Source organism: Emydura macquarii, unplaced genomic scaffold, assembly GCF_026122565.2.
Source record: "Emydura macquarii macquarii isolate MOO-44397 ecotype Brisbane River unplaced genomic scaffold, CSIRO-AGI_Emac_v2 contig_2994, whole genome shotgun sequence".
Classification (NCBI taxonomy): domain Eukaryota; kingdom Metazoa; phylum Chordata; order Testudines; family Chelidae; genus Emydura; species Emydura macquarii.
This window is the reverse complement of record NW_027133131.1, coordinates 1,552,896-1,570,708: the sequence shown is the minus strand read 5'-3', so window position 1 is coordinate 1,570,708 and position 17,813 is coordinate 1,552,896. Positions and strand designations below refer to the sequence as shown.

The window sequence follows — 17,813 nt, the reverse complement described above, 5'->3', positions numbered from 1 at the left end:
AAGACACTGCCAAGGAGGCATTGAGGCTGCACCAGCAGCTCGCTGCATGCAGACCACGGGCCCCTAGCCCTTAAAAAGCTCTTGGATATGGCCAGTGGCCACTCGGCAGCCCGTTAGCGGCTGGATCTGTCCCTCATTTCAGGGGTTGCTGCACCCTGGCTTTTGTGTGTAACACCAAGGGCTGGGGTGGGCGGCAGCAGGGAAGAGGGCTGGGGAGGCGAGGGGAGCTGGGCTGACAAGGAGGCTAGTCGTTCTGATGGGGGCAGGGGGTCCAGATCCTAGCAATGTAAGGCCGGGGAGGACCTGAGGAGGCCAGGCCGCTCACCCTCCCGATCACCGGAACCTCGCAGCAGCCAAGGCTCCCAGAGCAGCAGCCGGTGCCGGGAAGCGTGTGCAAGGCGGGGTGGGAATTGGGTGGAGGCCTGACGCGGGATGCAGCAGAGGGGCTGCTGGGACTCCGGACTCCTGGGTTCTCTGGCCTTCAGGGGAGCTTGGTCGCATCCCTGCCCCACTCTAGGATTGTTTCCCTCCCTCCCCCCGGTGTCTGGTCTCACTGTCAGCCCAGGGCACGGCCTGTCCATCAGTCTGTCTGTGACACAGGCTGGGCACCACGGCAGGGGCTTGCTCTGGTTCAGGGAGTGGCGAAACCCAAGCCCCTGGCGGGTCAGTGGGGGCTCAGGGGCGTTTGGAGCAGGCCCAGTGTGGCTGGGGTCCAGGCCGTGCTAGGAAGGGGGACAGAGGGATGCTGAGTTGCCATGGCTGCAGGAGTGGGGATGTTGGGATTGGGTGTCCCATTGCTATGGCGACGACTTTCATCGCACCGCCCATCACCGAGGCACAGCCCCCGTCGCCATGGCGTCATGCATGGGGTGCATGCCACCACGGCAACAGGGTGCTGCCTTTGTGCCCCCACAGGGGCGGGCTAACTTGCCCCACAGGAAAGTGCCAGGAGTGGGAGTGGGGGAGGTGGGGTGCCCCCGTTTTCTGCCCCGCCAGCCAAATAATGGCTCCCACTAGGCCAGTGTCACGCCTCACCCTACACCAAGATGGCGGCCCCTTCACCAAGATGGCGCCGCCCATTTAGCTGCCAGCCGATTTGGTTTCACAGCGATGGCACCGCCCGCTTATGACGTCACAATTTGAGGCGGAAGCAATCTCTCTCTCTTCCGGTTAGGAAGCCGGAAGTTACCGAACCCTTCCGGAAGTGACCTGCTCTATGGCGGCTCTTCCTCGGCGGAGGCCGCTGCGGAGTTGACGAAGCCGCCGCACCTGGGAATGGTGAGGCCGCCGCGTCCCGCGGGGGTGGGTGGGGAAACCTCCGTGCCCGCGAGAGAGCGCCTCGCCGTCCGGGGGACTGCGCATGCGCGGCCTGGGGAGGGCGCGGACCGACTGTGCGGCTCAGTGCGCATGCGCCGGAAGTGAGCGTGTCTCCGAGCCCAGCTCGGGGAGAGGATGGGGTTGCCATGGAGACCCCCCCCCCCCCCCCCGGCCTGGTCATGGCACTGCGGGGCAGAGCCTGGGAGCCAGGACGCCTGGGTCCCTCCCCCCCACCCCCGCTGTGCTGCTGACTCCATGTGCAATGAGCGCCTCGTCTCGCTGTGCCTCAGTTTCCCTACGGCCGAAGGAGGAGGCGGCCCCCGGGGGCAGTGGTTGGGCCTCGCGATCGGGTGCCCAGCTCGCGGCCGCCCCGCCTCACCCGGCCCCGCGCCGCCTGGAGATCCAGACCCAGCCCCCAGCTGGGGCGTCTCTGCGGGCGACACGCAACGGGCGCCGTTAAAGGGGCTCCCCCCGATGCCTGCAAACCGCTGCTCCCCGGGCGTGGCCGTGATCGGGGCTCGGTGCAAAGCAGCCCCTTACATGGCCTGTCTGCCACCCCCTCTTTGTTCACACTCCGGCGGCCCCTGGGCCCACCCCGGAAGCCCCTTCCTGTCGAGGTGTTTACACCCGCCGGCCCTGTGGGGTGTCTCGGTGCTCAGCTGGGGGTGCATGGGATCCCGCGCCGCTCAGTCAGAGGAGACGTAAACCCGAGGCCGATAAAGGTCCCCTTGCGTTCTGGCCAAGCTCCAGCCGGGCCCTTCCGTGCCGCTTTGGCTAAAACGTCTCCAGTTCCATTTGGACATGGCCTTCTCGGGCACTTTCTGTCCTTGCTTGCAAGATCTTCAGAGCAGGGTCTGTCTTTTGTGCTCCGTGTGCCCAGGACCCAGTCCAGCGGGGCCCTGATTGAAGTCTCTAGGTGCTACCACAGTGCAGGTAATAAACTGCTGTAAGCTCTTATACAGACCCACGTTCCTCCGCCGAGCTGGCTGCATTTCAGGGGTATGTGATGTGATGCGCCATATAAACTATAAAGTTTGCCCACAGCCACCTGCTCTCTGGCACTGGGCAGGCTGGTGCAAGGGGATGCAGGTTTTCTGTGGCTGAGGAAGGGAGCCAGTGTGATGCCCAGCCTCTGATCCGTTTGATGTGGAGGGGTGAGGCTTGGTCTTTTCTGTCCGCATGCAGACGTGCTGGACTCTGGACTGATGGCGTCAGGCACGGCGAGCCGCTCTGAAGACGAGGAGTCGCTGGCGGGACAGAAAAGGAGCTCGTCACAGGTCTCGGGCGCGATCCCCAAACGGCGGAGCTCCTCCAGGTACCCGGGAAGGACCAAGGGCAGCGAGGAGTGGGGTGGGGGTGGGCATCGTGGAGGGCCCCTCTCTGGTGGTAAGGATGGATCGGTCCAGTGCAGGTCCAGAGAGGGGGCTGGGAAGATGGGACATGGGGCTTCCCAATATTCGGTGATGAATCAGGTGCTGCAAACTCAACACCATTCCTGTAAACCAGCCTCAGGCCTTGAACCCGCCTCAGCTGCAACCGCCTCTCTCTGGAGGGGAAGGGACTCTCCCTTCCCTGCAGTGACGGTGGGACATGGAGCCACTAGAGGGCACCCCACACCCATATCGCAAGCTGCGGGGAGGGGGGCTGGCTCCAGCACCCTGTGGCAGGTAGCCAGGTGTGCAGCGGGGGCCCGGCAGGTAGGCGGAGGAGCCTCACCTGGGGCCTGCGTTTGTACCACGAGGTTCATCAAGAGGAAGAAGTTTGATGATGAGCTGGTAGAGAGCAGCCTCGCCAAGTCGTCCAGCCGGGCCAAGGGTCCCAGCGGGGTGGAGCCAGGCCGCTGCTCGGGGAGTGAGCCCTCCTCCAGCGAGAAGAAGAAGGTGAGGGGGGACTGGTGCCCTGTCCGGTACAGAGCGGACCCCTGTCCCCCTGGCCACTGTCCTGTCTCTGACACCTGCTGGGTGTGTCAGGGGAGGAGATCAGGCTGGGGGGGATTCTTCCTGACCTGCAGGTGGAGATCAGCCCTGGAACATTAGTGTGAGGTGCCTGGCTCCCTTTATCCAAGCTCCTGCCCTGAAGACAGGGGGACGGGGACAGAGAGAGCCTTCGGGGGAAGAACCCACAGGCCTGGCTTAGCAGAAAAACCTCCCCCTGCCAGGCCTGGGAAGGGCAGAGGGTGGGGGGCTCCCACAGCTCGGAGAAGCAGCCAGCTTGGTACAGAACTTGGGGGGGGAGGGCCGAATGTGTTAACCAGCCACAAAGCCCCTCAGCCACCCTGCCAAAGGGCCGCTATCGCCATGGCAATCAGCAGCCTTTCCTGCTGTGCTTGGAACCCTTCGGGCATGTGCAGAACCTCGGTTAACTCCTGTTCTCCCCTGTGGGGTCCGCTTCCTTCTGCTGGAGGGGAGCGGAGCCAGACCCGCTCACTTTCCTTCGCCTCCTGCAGCCAGTTCCCTTCCTGGCTCTGTCCCCGCTGGCTGGGCTTTGGACAGTCACTTGGATGCCCGAGTTCTGGGCGTGCTCTGCTTCAGAGCTGAGGCCATGGGCTGCCCCTGGAGGAGGGCTGGCTAGGCTGGTGAGGGGCTGTGAAATGCTCCTCCAGGCCTGGGCCCTGCTAGCCAGAAGCCAGGGCGCTCTGAGCTCCTTTCCCTGCCCCTGCAGGTCTCCAAATCCATCTCCACTCCCGTCGCCCCGAGCCCGGTCCCGAGCACCAGCCTCACCAAGCGGATGAAGAAAAGCAAACAGCCCTTGCAGGTGACGAAGGACTTGGGCCGCTGGAAGCCGGCGGATGACCTGCTCCTGATCAACGCTGTGTTGCAGGTAATGCTGCCAGCCTGCTCAGCGAGGCCGGGCCAGGAGATGTCCCAGCGGGCCGTGGAAAGGTCATAGAGCTCCCAGTGCTGGGCCCGTGGTGCCGGGACACAGTTCTGTCACAGTCTGGTCGCCTGCCACGGCATCTGTGCCGAGGCCTTGTCCCGGAGTCCTAAACTCCAGCCCTGGCTGATTACACGCGGCTTCCTGAGCACCCCTGCACGGCTCCGAGGTGCCTGAGGCTGGCAAGCGTTTCAGTGATGACTGGCTGCGTCAGACTCAGCCCCGCGTCGGGGCGTGTTTGAAGCCGCCCCTCTGGCTGTGCTGCGGGTGGGTGAAGAGGGAGGGTCTCTCCCTCTGCTGGGGCACAGCCCTAAGCCTGGCCTCTCTTCGGGCCCTTGCAGACCAACGACCTGACCTCGGTCCATCTGGGGGTGAAGTTCAGCTGCCGCTTTACCCTGCGGGAGATCCAGGAGAGGTGGTATGCGCTGCTCTACGACCCAGTCATCTCCAAGTGAGTGCCAGGCCGCCGGGCGCAGGCGGCTTCCTTCACGGGGGAGCTGGGCTCTGCCAGGGTGCGGCCCTGCAGGCGAGTGGGACATGCTGCTCACTCTATGAAATGGGGCTGTTCCCCTTCCTAGAGGGGGCTAAGGGGTTGGTGTGGGGAGTCTCCCATCCCCCCGTTGTGGGTCTGGGGGGCAGTGAGGGCTTCTCCCTCCGCTGGGCATCAGAGACAGGGAATCGGACACCAGAGCTGACCTGCGCTGTCTCCTCCCCAGGCTGGCCTGTCAGGCCATGCGGCAGCTGCACCCTGAAGCCATCGCTGCCGTCCAGGGCAAAGTGCTGTTCAGCAAAGCCGAGGAGCAGCTGTTGAGCAAGGTCGGATCGGTACGGCCCAGGCAGCTGGCACCCGCTCAGCCACCCCCTCTGCGCATGGGGCTTGGGACAGCTGGACACAGCCAGGGGGGGTCGGTACGGCCCAGCATGTGGGACTCGTGCTCCTGGGGAAATGGGATTAAGGGAGCCCTCGGAGTCACTTCACTGCCAGCTGGGGGCTCCCTTGGGGGTGGAAAGGGCCATCTCTGCAGAGCATCCTGCACTGAAGCAACCTGCAGACCGATGGTCCGACGCTCCCGCCTGGCACTGGGGGCTGCCTGTGGGGGCCGATAACTGTGGATCTCCCCACAAGGAGCGCCTGGGAGAGTCGCCCAGCCATGCAGCCTAACCCAGGCCTGGCCCCTCGCCTCCCCTGCCCCTGGAGCCCATAGGGAGAGCCCAGGCAGCTTCGCCAGCCATGGCCCTCTGCCCTGCCCAGCGGGACCCCCACTAGACATAGCCCTGGGCAGTCCCTGCCCCTCTGGGGGCTGAGCCATGGCCCATGCAGACATGGGGCCTCGAACCCCCACCCTTGCAGCTTGCTCCTGCTGCCGGCCTGGGGTCCAGCAGCCAGTCAGGGCCCTGGGCTGGCCCGCCCCCCTAGAGATGGTTGGTTGGTTGAAGCTGCAGGGCCCCGTCTGTCCTTCCGCAGACCAGCCAGCCCACGCTGGACACCTTCCAGGAGCTGCTGCAGAAGCACGCTGAGGTTTTCTACCCTTCGCGCACGGCCAAGGCCCTGCAGGCTCACTGGCAGCTGATGAAGCAGTACTACCTCCTGGACGACCAGACAGGTGAGGCCTGGCCCAACCTCCCCCCTTGGCTGGGACGGGCACGGGAGCCCGGAGCCTGAGGCGAGAGTCAGCGTGGTGCGTGACCCCCGCCTGGCTCAGGCCCTCTACCCTGGCACTGTGCTCACCCCTCCCTCGCCCTCTGCTTTCATCCAGTGCAGCCGCTGCCCAAGGGGGACCAGGTGCTGAACTTCTCGGACGCGGAGGACATGATCGACGACGCCAAGCTGAAGTGAATGTCCGCGCAGGGGTGGCTGGCGGGGGGAGGAGAGGGTCCTTCCCGCCAGAGCTCGGCCCCCCTGCACGGGGGCTGGCGTTGCCCTGGCTCGCTCCCGAGCGGCCCTGCAAGGCCGAGGTGCCGGTGCCCTCTCACAGGCTGGGCCCCTCGCTCTCCAGCGGCGTCTGCCTCTCCCAGCCCCGGCAGAACTGAGCCCCTCGTTCCGATTCCCGGCTCTGCAGCGCCACGCGCCAGCCCGCTGGCCTTGGCTTTGCCTGTGCCTGGCCCGGCACCACGCAGGCCTGACTGTTCTTGGGCAGAGCCGGCGCGCTGAAATGGGGGGAGGTGGCTGCAGGGGGGGTGAGCTACGTTAGTCCCCGATCCTGGGCCCTGAGAACACGTGTTAATGACCCGGCCTGGGAGGCGCCTCGCGGGGGCGCTAGTGAGCGCGGCTGCCTGACTCCTCCCCTGTTCCCTTCCCTGCAGGGACGTGCGGGACGAAGTGCTGGAGCACGGTGAGTGCGAGGGGGCATCCGCTCCGCTCCCCACCCCTTGGCGCTGGCGGGGACGGGTGGCCGGGGAGCCGAGGGGATTGGGGGGAGGATGCCCTGTCCCCTTGCAGGTTTGGTTTGCTCTGGGCTTCAGACACGTCGCCACGTTCCCCTCCAGCCGTCCGCTCCACACCTGGGCCTGTCTGATAACCCCACTGCCCTGGGTCTGGGTCAGAGCCAGCGCCTCCTGGAGGGGAAAGGCCCCAAGCCAGCCATCCCCCCCGCCCCCCGGGGCTGGAGCAGAGCCAGCACCCCCTCGAGGGGACCGGCTGCATATTTCCTCCCCAGGGTCCCCGTCACTGTTGTACTGGCCTGTGCCTGGTCCGAGATGCCCCCTGCCCTTCCCTCCATGCAGAACTGACGGTGGCCGACAGGCGCCAGAAGCGGGAGATCCGGCAGCTGGAGCAGGAGCTCCACCGGTGGCAGGTGCTGGTGGACAGCATCACGGGTGAGCGCCACAGGTGGTGTGGGGGGGGACGCAATCCCAGCGTCCTTGGGGCAGTGAGCTGGCACCGAGCGGCCCCTGCTGCCTGGGACGGCTGGGGCAGCAATGCTGGGGAGGGATCTTCACTTGGCTGAGACGCATGGGGGGGGCCTCTGTCCGGCTGCGACCCACAGGGGCGGTTCTCTCTGTGACCCATGGCAGGAAGGGGGGGCGGTTCTCTGTGTGACCCATGGCAGGGAGGGGGGGCGGTTCTCTGTGTGACCCATGGCAGGAAGGGGGGGCGGTTATCAGTGTGACCCAGGGCAGGAAGGGGGGCGGTTCTCTGTGTGACCCATGGCAGGAAGGGGGGCGGTTCTCTGTGTGACCCATGGCAGGCCGGGGGGCGGTTCTCTGTGTGACCCATGGCAGGAGGGAGGGGCGGTTCTCTGTGTGACCCATGGCAGGGAGGGGGGGGCGGTTCTCTGTGTGACCCATGGCAGGGAGGGGGGGGTGGTTCTCTGTGTGACCCATGGCAGGAAGGGGGAGCGGTTCTCTGTGTGACCCATGGCAGGGAGGGGGGGCGGTTCTCTGTGTGACCTGGGGGGGAGGAGAGCCTCTGTCCAATCTGTGCCCTCCCCTCCCAGGAATGAGCTCCCCTGACTTTGACAACCAGACGCTGGCCGTGCTGCGGGGCCGGATGGTGCGCTATCTCATGCGCTCCCGAGAGGTGAGTTATGGGGCAGAGCCAAGTCGCCCAGCACCCCGGCCGAGCCAGCCCCCTTCAGCCGGTGCAGGGGGGCCTGGCTAAACACCTCTGGGGTGGGAATCGATTTCTTAGTCGGATTATCTCCCCTGCATCTGGTCTGGGCCTGGCCCTTGGCCCACCGCAGCCTGGTTTCCAGAGGGCGGCAGGCCCTGCACGGAGGGTGCGTGGTGTCAGCCGGGCAGCTCAGAGCCTGCGTGTGGGGCACTCGGGCAAGGTCTGTTACCTAGAGGGTGGGGCAGAGGAGCGGGAGCTGGGACTCCAGGCGGGAGTGCTGTCGTCTGATGGCTAGAGCCACTCAGCCCCTGGCTCGGTGAGTCTTGGGGAACAAGCGGGCTGTGGTAGGGGGGCGTGCGCCTCGCTAATGGCTTCCCCTCGCAGATCACGCTGGGCAGAGCCACGAAGGACAATCAGATCGACGTGGACTTGGCGCTGGAGGGGCCGGCCTGGAAAATCTCCCGCAAGCAAGGTAGGAGGCGGGGGGCAGACCCACGCAGCCGTGGGAGGGGCGGGAACCTGCTAGCCCTGGCTGTGGAGTGGGAGGGGGGCAGGGGTTCGGGGGCAGCACCGCTGGCGTGTGAGGCGAGGACACTGCTCTAGTCCCTGCTGTCTGGGGCTCGGGCACTGGTGCCGCCCTGCCTGGGGGCTCCTGGGGGCTAGCGCCATGCGCTGCCTGTGCCCAGGGGCAGGGCTCCGTGCCCCCTTCCCCCACCCCGCACCTCCCACCCCCGCTGCGCATTGCAGGCGTCATCAAGCTGAAGAACAACGGGGATTTCTTCATTGCCAACGAGGGCCGGCGGCCCATCTACGTGGACGGGCGCCCCGTGCTGGGTGGCAGCAAGTGGAAGCTCAGCAACAACTCGGTGGTGGAGGTGAGAGTCTGGCCCTGTGTGGGGGGGGTGCAGGCCTGGGCCTCCCAGCTGCTAGCCCTGCGGGGGGGTGGATGCGTTTGTGGTGTGGCGGGGGCTCAGGCGCCAGCTCGCTGCTTCGAGCTCGGCCATTCCCGGGCCTGGGGTCCGCACGCGGCCAGCCCTGACCTGCCCTTCCTCTCCCCTCCCCGCCGCAGATCGCCAGCCTGCGCTTCGTCTTCCTCATCAACCAGGACCTCATCGCGCTCATCAAAGCCGAGGCTGCCAAGATCCCGCAGCAGTGAGGGACACCAGCCGGCCGGCTGCACCGGGGCTCTGCTCCCACCAGCCGGCTGTGGGACTGGGGGGGTGTGGCTGGCTGCACCTGATCCAGGCTCCTGTCCCCTTCCCCAGGATCCCCATCCCCCTCTTCTCCCAGGAGGCCGGGCCTGGCCGTGGGCGATGGCCCTGTGGCCACTGGCCCGGGGGCACAGCACAAAGCCGCCAGCTGCCCTCGGTCCTAGGCGACCGCCCACGTCTCCAGCTGCCCCCCTGCCCCCGCTCATGTCCTGCGATTGGGGCCCAAACTGGAAAATTTCCTTCTCAATAAACGTTTCCAAGCTGGTGCTGGTGTTGGGGCCGTGGGCCTGTTGGGGGGGGTTGGGGTGCAGAGAGAGGGCTCTGGGCTCTGGCGCCCCTCACTCCTGCTGTAGGGAGTTCCCACCATTAACAGGGCAGCCAAAGCCCCTCGCTTTGCCATGGTAGGGATCCTGGAGCTGGCCCCATGCTGCGGGGGCGGGAAGTGCATGTGGCCAGGGGTAAATACACAGGAGAGCAGAGAGCTAAATGCCACTGTTTTAATTTTAAAAAGGGGGGGGAGCCCTGTGCACTGGGACCCATGCTGCCCTCTATCCCCCTGAGCTTACATGGGGGGGGGTCCCTGCTCACCTTCCCCCCACCCCCTTGCTTGGGGCCAGCTGTGCCCATTCCAGCCGGGACTCAGTGGAGCAGATGTGGGGGGGGACCAGGCTCCTGCTCTGAGCTCTGGGGTGGCAGCTCCCCCCTGGTGGCCCATCCCCCTTCCCACTACAGTGCTGATGGGGGGCAGCCCAAGTGTCCCAGTGTGGGGGGAATGAAGCCCAAGCCCTAGGGCTGGCGGGAGCTCCACACTCCATGGCTCTCGCGGGGCCCAGCACAGGACTGGGCAGAGCAGGCTCGGCCCCCCCCCAGGAGGGCAGACAAATCACAGTCTGGTGAGGTGGGGTGCAGCCCTCACATGCCGGTGCCCTCCTCATGGGGCCAGGGGGGGCTGCCCACGGGGCCGGGGCAGCCCAGCAGCGCCATCTCCAGGGCGGGTGGCTCCCAGGGCAGAGGCAACGTGGCCAGTGCTGGAGGCCGGGCGGGGTCTGTCTCTGTGGCGGCCGGAACCAGCGGCAGGTCTGGGCTCGTAGCCCCGGAGGGTCCATGGGGGGCAGGGGCCTGGCCCCCAGGCGGTGCTGCCGCTGGCCACGGGCTGCTGAGCCGGTCTGGGGCAGGAGCCACGTTAGCCCCGAGTGCTGCGTCCGTCCCGGCTGCCGAGGTCCCTGCAGCGCTGGGCCGGGGCTGGTGCCAGGGCGAGCTGTGGGAGGCGGGCGGGCCCCAGGCCCAGGGGGGTGCAGGCCGGGCGTGGGGACAGGCCGCGTCGGGGCCCGGGGCAGGCTCGGGGCTGTGCAGGAAGAAGGTCGGGACGCCCGTCTCCACGCGCAGCGGCTGCAGCAGGGGGTCGCCGGGGAAGGTCGAGGACGCGAAGGGGTCGGTGCCCTCGGGCTGGGCCAGCGGAGCCGGCGGTTGGCACGGCAGGAAGCGCTGCAGGGCCTGGCGCATCTGCAGGACCTGGCCGGACAGCTCAGCCACCTGGGGGCAGGGAGGGCGAGTGCGTGATGGGGCAGGTGGGGCCCGGTCCCCCCTCCCCTCCCCTGCCCTGCCGCCTCCCGCGGGGTGGGCAGTGCCCGGGACGAGAACCGGGGGGGAGCCCCACGCCCAGACAGCCCTCTGCCCCTTCCCCGGGGCTGGGACTCCCTGCGTGCAGCGTGAGCCACTGCGTGTGAAGCCAATGCCACCCCTCCCCGTCCCCCCCATACTTACCGCCTGCCGCAGCTTCTCAATGGCCTCTGCGCCCGTCAGCTCCGTGGGGGCCGGGGGGACGGCCAGCAAGCCGCTGTCTGGGGCAACCGAGATGGCAGGTTAGTGCCCAGCGAGAACCCAGGCGCCCTAGCCCCTCCCCCCCCCCCCCAACACACACACCTGGACCCCGCCTGCCCCGGGGGGGGGGGGAGGGGGGACTGCCCTTACCTGGCCCGGGGTGGGGGTTGCTGCAGTCGGGGTCCGAGGGGTTGACCTGGAAGTTGAAAATGGGCTTGTCGGGGCTGCAGCCGTCTTCCTCGATTCCATCCACCACCCTGCACAGAGCAGCCGTCAGGGGGGGCAGGCTGGGCCCCCCCGCCATCAGACCCGCGGCCCCACAGCACAGAGCATTGGGGGGGGGCACAGCCCCCCCCCCAACTTCGCCCCCATCAGCCCTAGGGCTACCCGGCAGGGGAGCTCTGCACTGCACAGCCCCTCCCCACCTCACCCCCAAACCTCCCCCGGGGCCGGAGGGGGGGGGGGCTAAAGGTGCCTGGCCAGTGCTGAGCCACGTGCCCCGCAGGCCTGGCTCCCTGTCCCGGTGTGACCCCCGGGAAACACCCCGTTCCCAGCGCTGGCCCCGCCTGGGGTAATGGGCCAAAGCCCTTGTTGGTCTCACACCGGGCCCTGGCTAAGCAGGGGTGGCACCCCCTTACCTGGGGCTGAGGTCGGGGGGCCCCGTCCAGGGCAGGCCGTGGAGCTGGGGGCCAGCGGCGTGCGGCAGGTGCTGCACCTGGGGCAGGACGTCCCTCCGGGCCGACAGCAGCTTGGCACCTGGGGCCGAGGTGGGGCAGCCGGGGGGCAGTAGGGGGCTGGAAGGTGCCTCCCCTGGTTCTCGGGTGGGGCCGGCTGGTGAGCAGGGCCGGGGGCCCAGGGCGTCCCACACGGCCTCGGCCGCCTTGTCCTCCAGCGTCGACAGCAGGGTGTTCTCGCTGCTCTGCCAGTCGCTGGTGGCCTGCGGGCAGGAGGGGTCAGTGGACAGGGGGGGTAGGCGGAGGGGGGGGGGGCAGGGAGGCGCCCCAGCTTCTGGGGCTCCCTGGCCCTGCCCCACACGCCCCGGGGCTAGCCCTAGGCGGCACGCCATGCTGTATCCCCCCACCCAGCACCCGGCCCTCACCTCGGCCCCGGCGCCCCCGCCCAGGTTATAGCTGAGTTCGCCGCGGAGCTGCTGGCGGAAGGTGTGGGCGAAGTCGGGGTACAGCGCCAGGCTCTCGCCCAGCCCCCCCAGGCTCAGGCACTGCAGGGTGCAGTAGGTCAGGCCCTTCACGTCGGCGTTGGCCTTGGTCAGGCGCTCCTGGGCCGAGAGGTCGCAGCCGAGCAGGTCGCCCTTCCCTAGGAGCAAAGGGGGGGGGTCACGGCCACCCTGCCAATGCAGCCGGCCTGGTGCCTCCCCCCATTCCCTCTCCCAGGCGTTACAGCCCACTGGGGGGACCCTGGGGCAGGCCCAGCTTCTGCCCATGTGTCTGGATGCAAAAACCCCAAGGGTGGCACCAATGAACTGGGGGTAGGGGGGGGGGGGGGCTCAGCCCCATCCCTGTACCACAAACCCAGCAGGGCCCCCTCCCCCAGGGCTGGCACAGCAGGGGGCCATGGGTCGGGAGTGAGGGGCTTAGCCGGCCCTAGGGGGGTGGCCCCACCCCACATGAGCCCTCCCCCCGCCCCCCCCCCCCCGGCCCCAGCAGGGCTCAGACCTAGTATGGCCAGGACGGTGCCGGCCCTGAGCACCTCCATGGAGCCGGAGCCCACGAAGTAGAGCGCCTGCAGCGCGTCGCCCTGGCGGATCAGGAACTCGCCCGGGGTGCAGAAGGCGGCCTTGATGGCGAGCGAGAGGGCGCGCAGGCAGCCCCGGCTGGCGGCCCCGAAGAGCGGCAGCTGCAGCAGCTCCTTGTTGAGGTGCATGGCGATGTCGGCCCGCAGCTCGTCCGGCATGCTCCGCAGCAGCTGGGCCGGGGTGGGGGGGGGGGGGGACACAGATTTAACAACTCTGGGGAAGCCCAACTCCAGCCCCCCCACCCCCCCAACACCAGGCCCTGGGCCCCCTCCTCCCAGGCAGCACCCAGAGCTGGCCGGTCTCCGCTCACGCCGGTGGCAGCCTCTGGAACAATAACGCCCCAGCCCAGGAGAGACAAAGCAGGCTGCTCCGGGGCGGGGGCCTGACTCCCCTCTAGGCTAGCCCCCTCCGGAGCCCGGCCTGCCTGCCTGCCTCCCCCCCCCACACACACACACGATACCGTGTCAGTTTTCAATGCACCGAGGCCCCCCCAGGAGCCGGGCAGGGGGCGAGGACAGAGCCATAGGCTGCCTGCTGGTGGTGCTGCTGGGCGTAGGGGTGGGTTGGTGGTGGGAGTTTGGGGAGGGCCGCGGCCAGGCGGGCAGCCCACCTCGTGGGTGTCGATGCCGTTGTTGAGGGCCCAGCTGGCCTGGAAATACTCCAGCATGCGCTGGCGCAGCGGCGGGGGGATGCGGTGGATGCGGATGTAGTCCCGCAGGTCGCGGGTGCGGCTGTGGTACAGGAAGCGGCGGGCGTACATGCGCTGGATGATGGCCGTCACGTTGCCGAAGACCACGGCGTGCATCAGCGCTGCAGAGAGAGCGGCAGGCGGGGCTGGGTTCTCGCCCCGGCGCTCGCAGCCGGGGGAGGGGAGGCTAGTGGTTAGAGCAGGGGCGAGAGCCGGGAGCCAGGACGCCTGGGTTCTCTTCGCACGGTCACGCCTCGGGCCCAGGCGCTCTGTAACCATGGCCCTGTCCTGGGGGCTGCGGGTCGGGCGTGAGGGGCGTTAGCCAAGTGTTGGGGGGGAGGGGCAGAGACAGGGGTGCCGGGGGGGGGGGGCGCGACTCCTGCGGCAATTGATACCCCTTGGCAGCGTGTGCGGGCGAAGCCCCCGCCCGCCCGCCCACTCGCACGCCAGGCGCTCACCCGTCTCCATGGCAACTGCCCGTCTCGCTGTATCCGGAGCCCCGGGTGAGACTGTGGCAACCGGGCGGGCACAAGCGCTCGGGTTGGGGGTTACAGCCCCTTTGGGGGCACCCAGGAGCCCCATCTTCCATAGCCCCCCTCCCCCGTGCCAGCCCCATCCCTTCTCAGGAGGCTGGGATGCAATGTGACCGGGGGGGGGGGGGCAGTGGGAACCTGGCACAGAGATTGGGGGGGGGCAGCCTGACCCGCCCCTACTAGTTACCCCCGGGCACCCTGCAGCCCCTCCTCGCCCCAGGGCCCCAGAGCCCTGCACCCCAATGCCCCAGCCCCGCCCCGGCCCCTCACCCCCGATGAGCATGGTGCAGATGGAGAAGATCTTCTCGGCGTCGGTGTTGGCCGACACGTTGCCGAAGCCCACGCTGGTCAGGCTGCTGAGGGCGAAGTAGAGCGAGGTGAGGTAGGAGCTGCGCAGCGAGGGGCCGCCCCGCAGCGCCCAGCTGCTGCCGTTGATGCTGCAGTTGGCCCCGGGGGGCGCCCAGGGCCCCGTCCCGTTGGCAGGCGACCGGCACGTCTTCCTCACCAGGTAGTAGGGGGTCTCGAGGCGCTGAGCCAGCTCCTGGAGCCAACCTGAGGGGTGGGGGGGAGACAGGTCAGAGCCCCCCCGGCTCCAGGGCAGAGCCTCTGCAGCCCCCCCAGACTGGGACCGGCCTAGGGGCCGGCAGTGCCGGAGAGAGAGAGAGAGAGAGAGAGACCCCCGGAGCCCAGGTGTGAGGGACCCCAGGGCGGGGCAGGCAGGCTGGGGGGACAGGGGTGCGCTGGGGCTAGTAGGTGAAACGCTGAGGGTGTGCGTGCAGGTCTGTGCAGGTGTGTGTGTGTGTGGGGGGGGGGATCCGCCCTGCGTGTGCCCTGGTGCCGGGGCGCTGTAGGCACACTCGTGGTGCACGGAAATGGGTGCACACCTGTTTTTGACTGGGCGTGCGACCACACCCATGCGGTGCAGAGTGCTGGCTGCCTGTGTGTGGCGACCAGGCGTGTGACTGCACACACGCGGTGCAAGGTGGTGGGTGCACGCCTGTCGTGACAGGGCGTGTGCTCACACACGTGTGCTGCAGAGCAGCAGGCAGATACGTGTGTGGCGACCAGGCGTGTGACTGCAAGGTGCAAGGTGGTGGGTGCACGCCTGTCGTGACAGGGCGTGTGCTCACACGCGTGTGCTGCAGAGCAGCAGGCAGATACGTGTGTGGCGACCAGGCGTGTGACTGCACACACGCGGTGCAAGGTGGTGGGTGCACGCCTGTCGTGACAGGGCGTGTGCTCACACGCGTGTGCTGCAGAGCAGCAGGCAGATCCGTGTCTGGCGCCCGGGCGTGCGACCACTCGTGGCGTGCGGGGCCCGGGTGGCGGGTGCGTGTGCCGGGGCGTGCCGTGCCCGCGCGGGTGCCCCACGTACCGATCTCCGGCAGCTCCCAGGGGCTGCTCTCGATCTCCCGCTGGCCGATGAAGAACCAGGCGCAGGCGACCCAGTGGGCCAGCAGCGCGAAGCCCACCATGAGCAGGGCCAGCACCACGGCGCTGTACTGCGAGTACCGGTCCAGGTTGGGCAGCAGCCGCAGCAGCCGCAGCAGCCGAACCGTCTTCAGCAGGTGCGCCCCGAAATACTGCGGGGAGAGAGCGCGGGGGAGTCCCGGGCGTGGGGCAGGCAGGATTGGACTGGAGCTGGCGGGGACCCCGGGGGACGTTGGATGGGGGCCGGAGTGGGGTCCCCTCAGTCCCGGGGGTCCCTCTGGCTTTGCCTGCTCCAGCTTCCTCTCCAGGTGCCCCCTCCCCCGTCCTTCGGGCTGTGACTCCAAGCACTGGGGCCCTCCCCCGTCTCGGTGCCAGCTCCCCCCCCCCCGTTGCCCGCTTTGGGGGGGGCGAGGGCCAGGCCGACTCACCACGTTGACCTTGAAGGCGTAGAGCAGGTCGAAGGGCAGCGCGGCCACCAGGTCGAGCAGGAACCAGCCGGTGAGGTAGTGTAGGAAGATGGGGTGCGGCTCGAACACCACCTGGCCCGACTTGCTGACGAAGGTGGTGCGGAAATTGAGCACGATGTCTGCAGGGAGCACAGCGCCCGCCGGGTTAATGCTGGAGCGGCCCGGTGCCCGGGGGGGGGGCGGTGCCCGGGGCCAGGTGTGTCCACAGCCTCCAGGCAGCCCCCCTCCCCCGGGGAAGAGGGGGCCCGGCTGGAGACATGTGGGGCTGGGATAGCAGGGGTCAGGCGTGAGGGGCTGGCCGGGGGGGAGCCGGGCAGGGGCAGCGGGTGGGGATTGAGGGGAGCCAGAGCTGGCGACGAGGGAGCTTCACCCCCCCCTTCCGGGGCCTTACCCAGGATGAAGAGGATCTCCACGCACAGGTCGCAGACGCTGGGGGGCCCGCGGGCGGCCGGCAGCCCCTCGTCGGAGCCGGCCCCCACGCAGACGCTGTAGGGCACCGTCACGGCCACGTAGAGCGTGGCCAGCAGGATCAGCCCGTCCCAGCCGGCCTTGAAGGCGCCGTAGTGGAGCAGGATGAAGGGCGACTTGCGGATGGCGGCCACCTTGTACTCGGGGAGGGTGGGCTTCTCGCCGAACACGCCCTGGGCGGGGGGCCGGGGTCAGCACCGGGGGGGAGCCCCTCCCCGGCCTGATCCCCCAGACCCCTCCGACCCAGACAGCCCCCCCCGCTACCCAGCAATCCCCACTGCCGGCCCCCTTCCCAGGCCACTCAGGGACCCCCCCCCTCCCGCCAGCCCCAACTCCGGGTCTCCTCCCCAGGCCCCCCCCCCCCACGCACCTTGTGGAGCTTGTGTTTGCCCTTGGCCTGGTTCTGCAGGTGTCCGGAGAGGTGGTACAGCACGGCCCGGCTCCGGCGCCGGTTGGCATTGAACCCTTTGGCACCGGCCCGGCTGAACCGGCGCTTCCCGCCTGCCCGAGAGAGCAGCGGGATGTTAGCCCCCCCTCCCGGGAGGTATCACCGGGCCGGGGCTCTCTGTGCACGCCCACCCTCGCTCCACACAGCCGTGCACTGGCCCACGCGTGTGCTGTGCGTGTGCTGTGCGTGTGCTGGCACCACACGCCGGGCCGCTGTGCAACATGCAGCCCCCTCCCCCCACGCCGGCTCCAGCCTGGGCCCGTCCCCACTCCCAGGCCAGGCCGCTGCAGCATGAACTAGAGGAGTCATCCCGCCAGCTGGCCGGCAGCAGTAGCAGGCTGTTACCCTCCACGTGGCCCTGCCCCGGTGGGTTCACGCTTCGCATGGCCAGCCTGCCAGTCTCTAAGGCCCAGTTGCCACGGAGATTGCCAGAAGACACCCCTCCATCCCCCCCGCATTGCCCCACAGATCCCCCCACACCTTCCTTCCAGCTCTCAGCGCCCGGCCGGCTCCTGCTGTCCGTGACGTCCTTGTGGGAGACCAGGAACAGGGCCACCTGGCCCGTCTCGTTCTTAATGGGCACCACGTCCAGGAGGCACCAGAAGGGGACACCTGCGGGACAGAGCAGAGCTGCTACCAGCGCTGGCCACGCCCCACATCCTCCCCACGGAGAGCTGAGGGGATCGACCCTCACAACTCCCCCCCCCCGAGGACTGAAGGGGAAACTGAGGCACAGAGCGGGCGAGGGACTTCCCTCTGAGCGTGCACAGTAGGGCAGAGCTGGGGCGAGAACCCAGGCGTCCTGGCTCCCACTGGTGGCGGCTGGCGCATGGGCCCCTGGTGTGTGTGTGTGTGGGGGGAGGCACCGAGCCCCTGCCCTGCCCCGGCCCCGCACTCACCGCTCTTCCTGTAGAGGATCAGCTCGGCCTTGAACTCCCGCCGCTCGTCCAGGGCCTGGCGGATCTGCTGGCGGGCCAGCTCGCTGGTGTCGGGCCCGTAGAGGAAGGAGCAGGCGCAGCAGCGCTGCATGACCTCGGCCCGCGAGAAGCCCGTCAGGTCGCAGAAGCCGTCGGAGCAATACACCACCGGGCAGGCGCCCCGCACCTGGGCATTGCCCAGCACGAAGTTACTGTCTGCAAGACACGAGGGGCCAGCGTGGGGCCGGGGCCTGCTTGGGGGGCTGGCACGGAGCAGCTGGGGGGGAGGGGGGGGCTGGAAGGTTGGATCGTGGGGGGCTGTGACGTGCGGG

The 17,813-nt window shown here is 68.6% G+C and overlaps 2 protein-coding genes across 2 annotated transcripts; one reads left to right on the top strand and one right to left on the bottom strand.

The window, feature by feature from the left end:
- The first annotated feature begins 1,157 nt into the window (after positions 1-1,157).
- Positions 1,158-9,343, top strand: MCRS1 (microspherule protein 1). Its single transcript, XM_067529885.1, has 14 exons — positions 1,158-1,278; positions 2,503-2,632; positions 3,059-3,197; positions 3,979-4,137; positions 4,533-4,642; positions 4,908-5,016; positions 5,657-5,795; positions 5,949-6,024; positions 6,496-6,524; positions 6,916-7,008; positions 7,629-7,711; positions 8,129-8,216; positions 8,492-8,619; positions 8,814-9,343. The coding sequence occupies exons 2-14, from the start codon at positions 2,523-2,525 to the stop codon at positions 8,898-8,900; spliced, it is 1,350 nt and encodes a 449-aa protein (XP_067385986.1). The 5' UTR covers positions 1,158-1,278; positions 2,503-2,522; the 3' UTR covers positions 8,901-9,343.
- Positions 9,344-9,857: 514 nt separating this feature from the next.
- Positions 9,858-17,608, bottom strand: KCNH3 (potassium voltage-gated channel subfamily H member 3). The gene is made up of 14 exons (XM_067529915.1): positions 17,464-17,608; positions 17,045-17,176; positions 16,487-16,617; positions 16,040-16,289; positions 15,610-15,767; positions 15,126-15,333; positions 14,021-14,302; positions 13,140-13,339; positions 12,450-12,699; positions 11,876-12,090; positions 11,415-11,713; positions 10,927-11,033; positions 10,720-10,796; positions 9,858-10,488 (listed from the first exon to the last, which is right to left on the bottom strand). Exons 1-14 carry the CDS (start codon positions 17,591-17,593, stop codon positions 9,868-9,870), a joined length of 3,060 nt encoding a protein of 1,019 aa, XP_067386016.1. The 5' UTR covers positions 17,594-17,608; the 3' UTR covers positions 9,858-9,867.
- Positions 17,609-17,813: the final 205 nt, after the last annotated feature.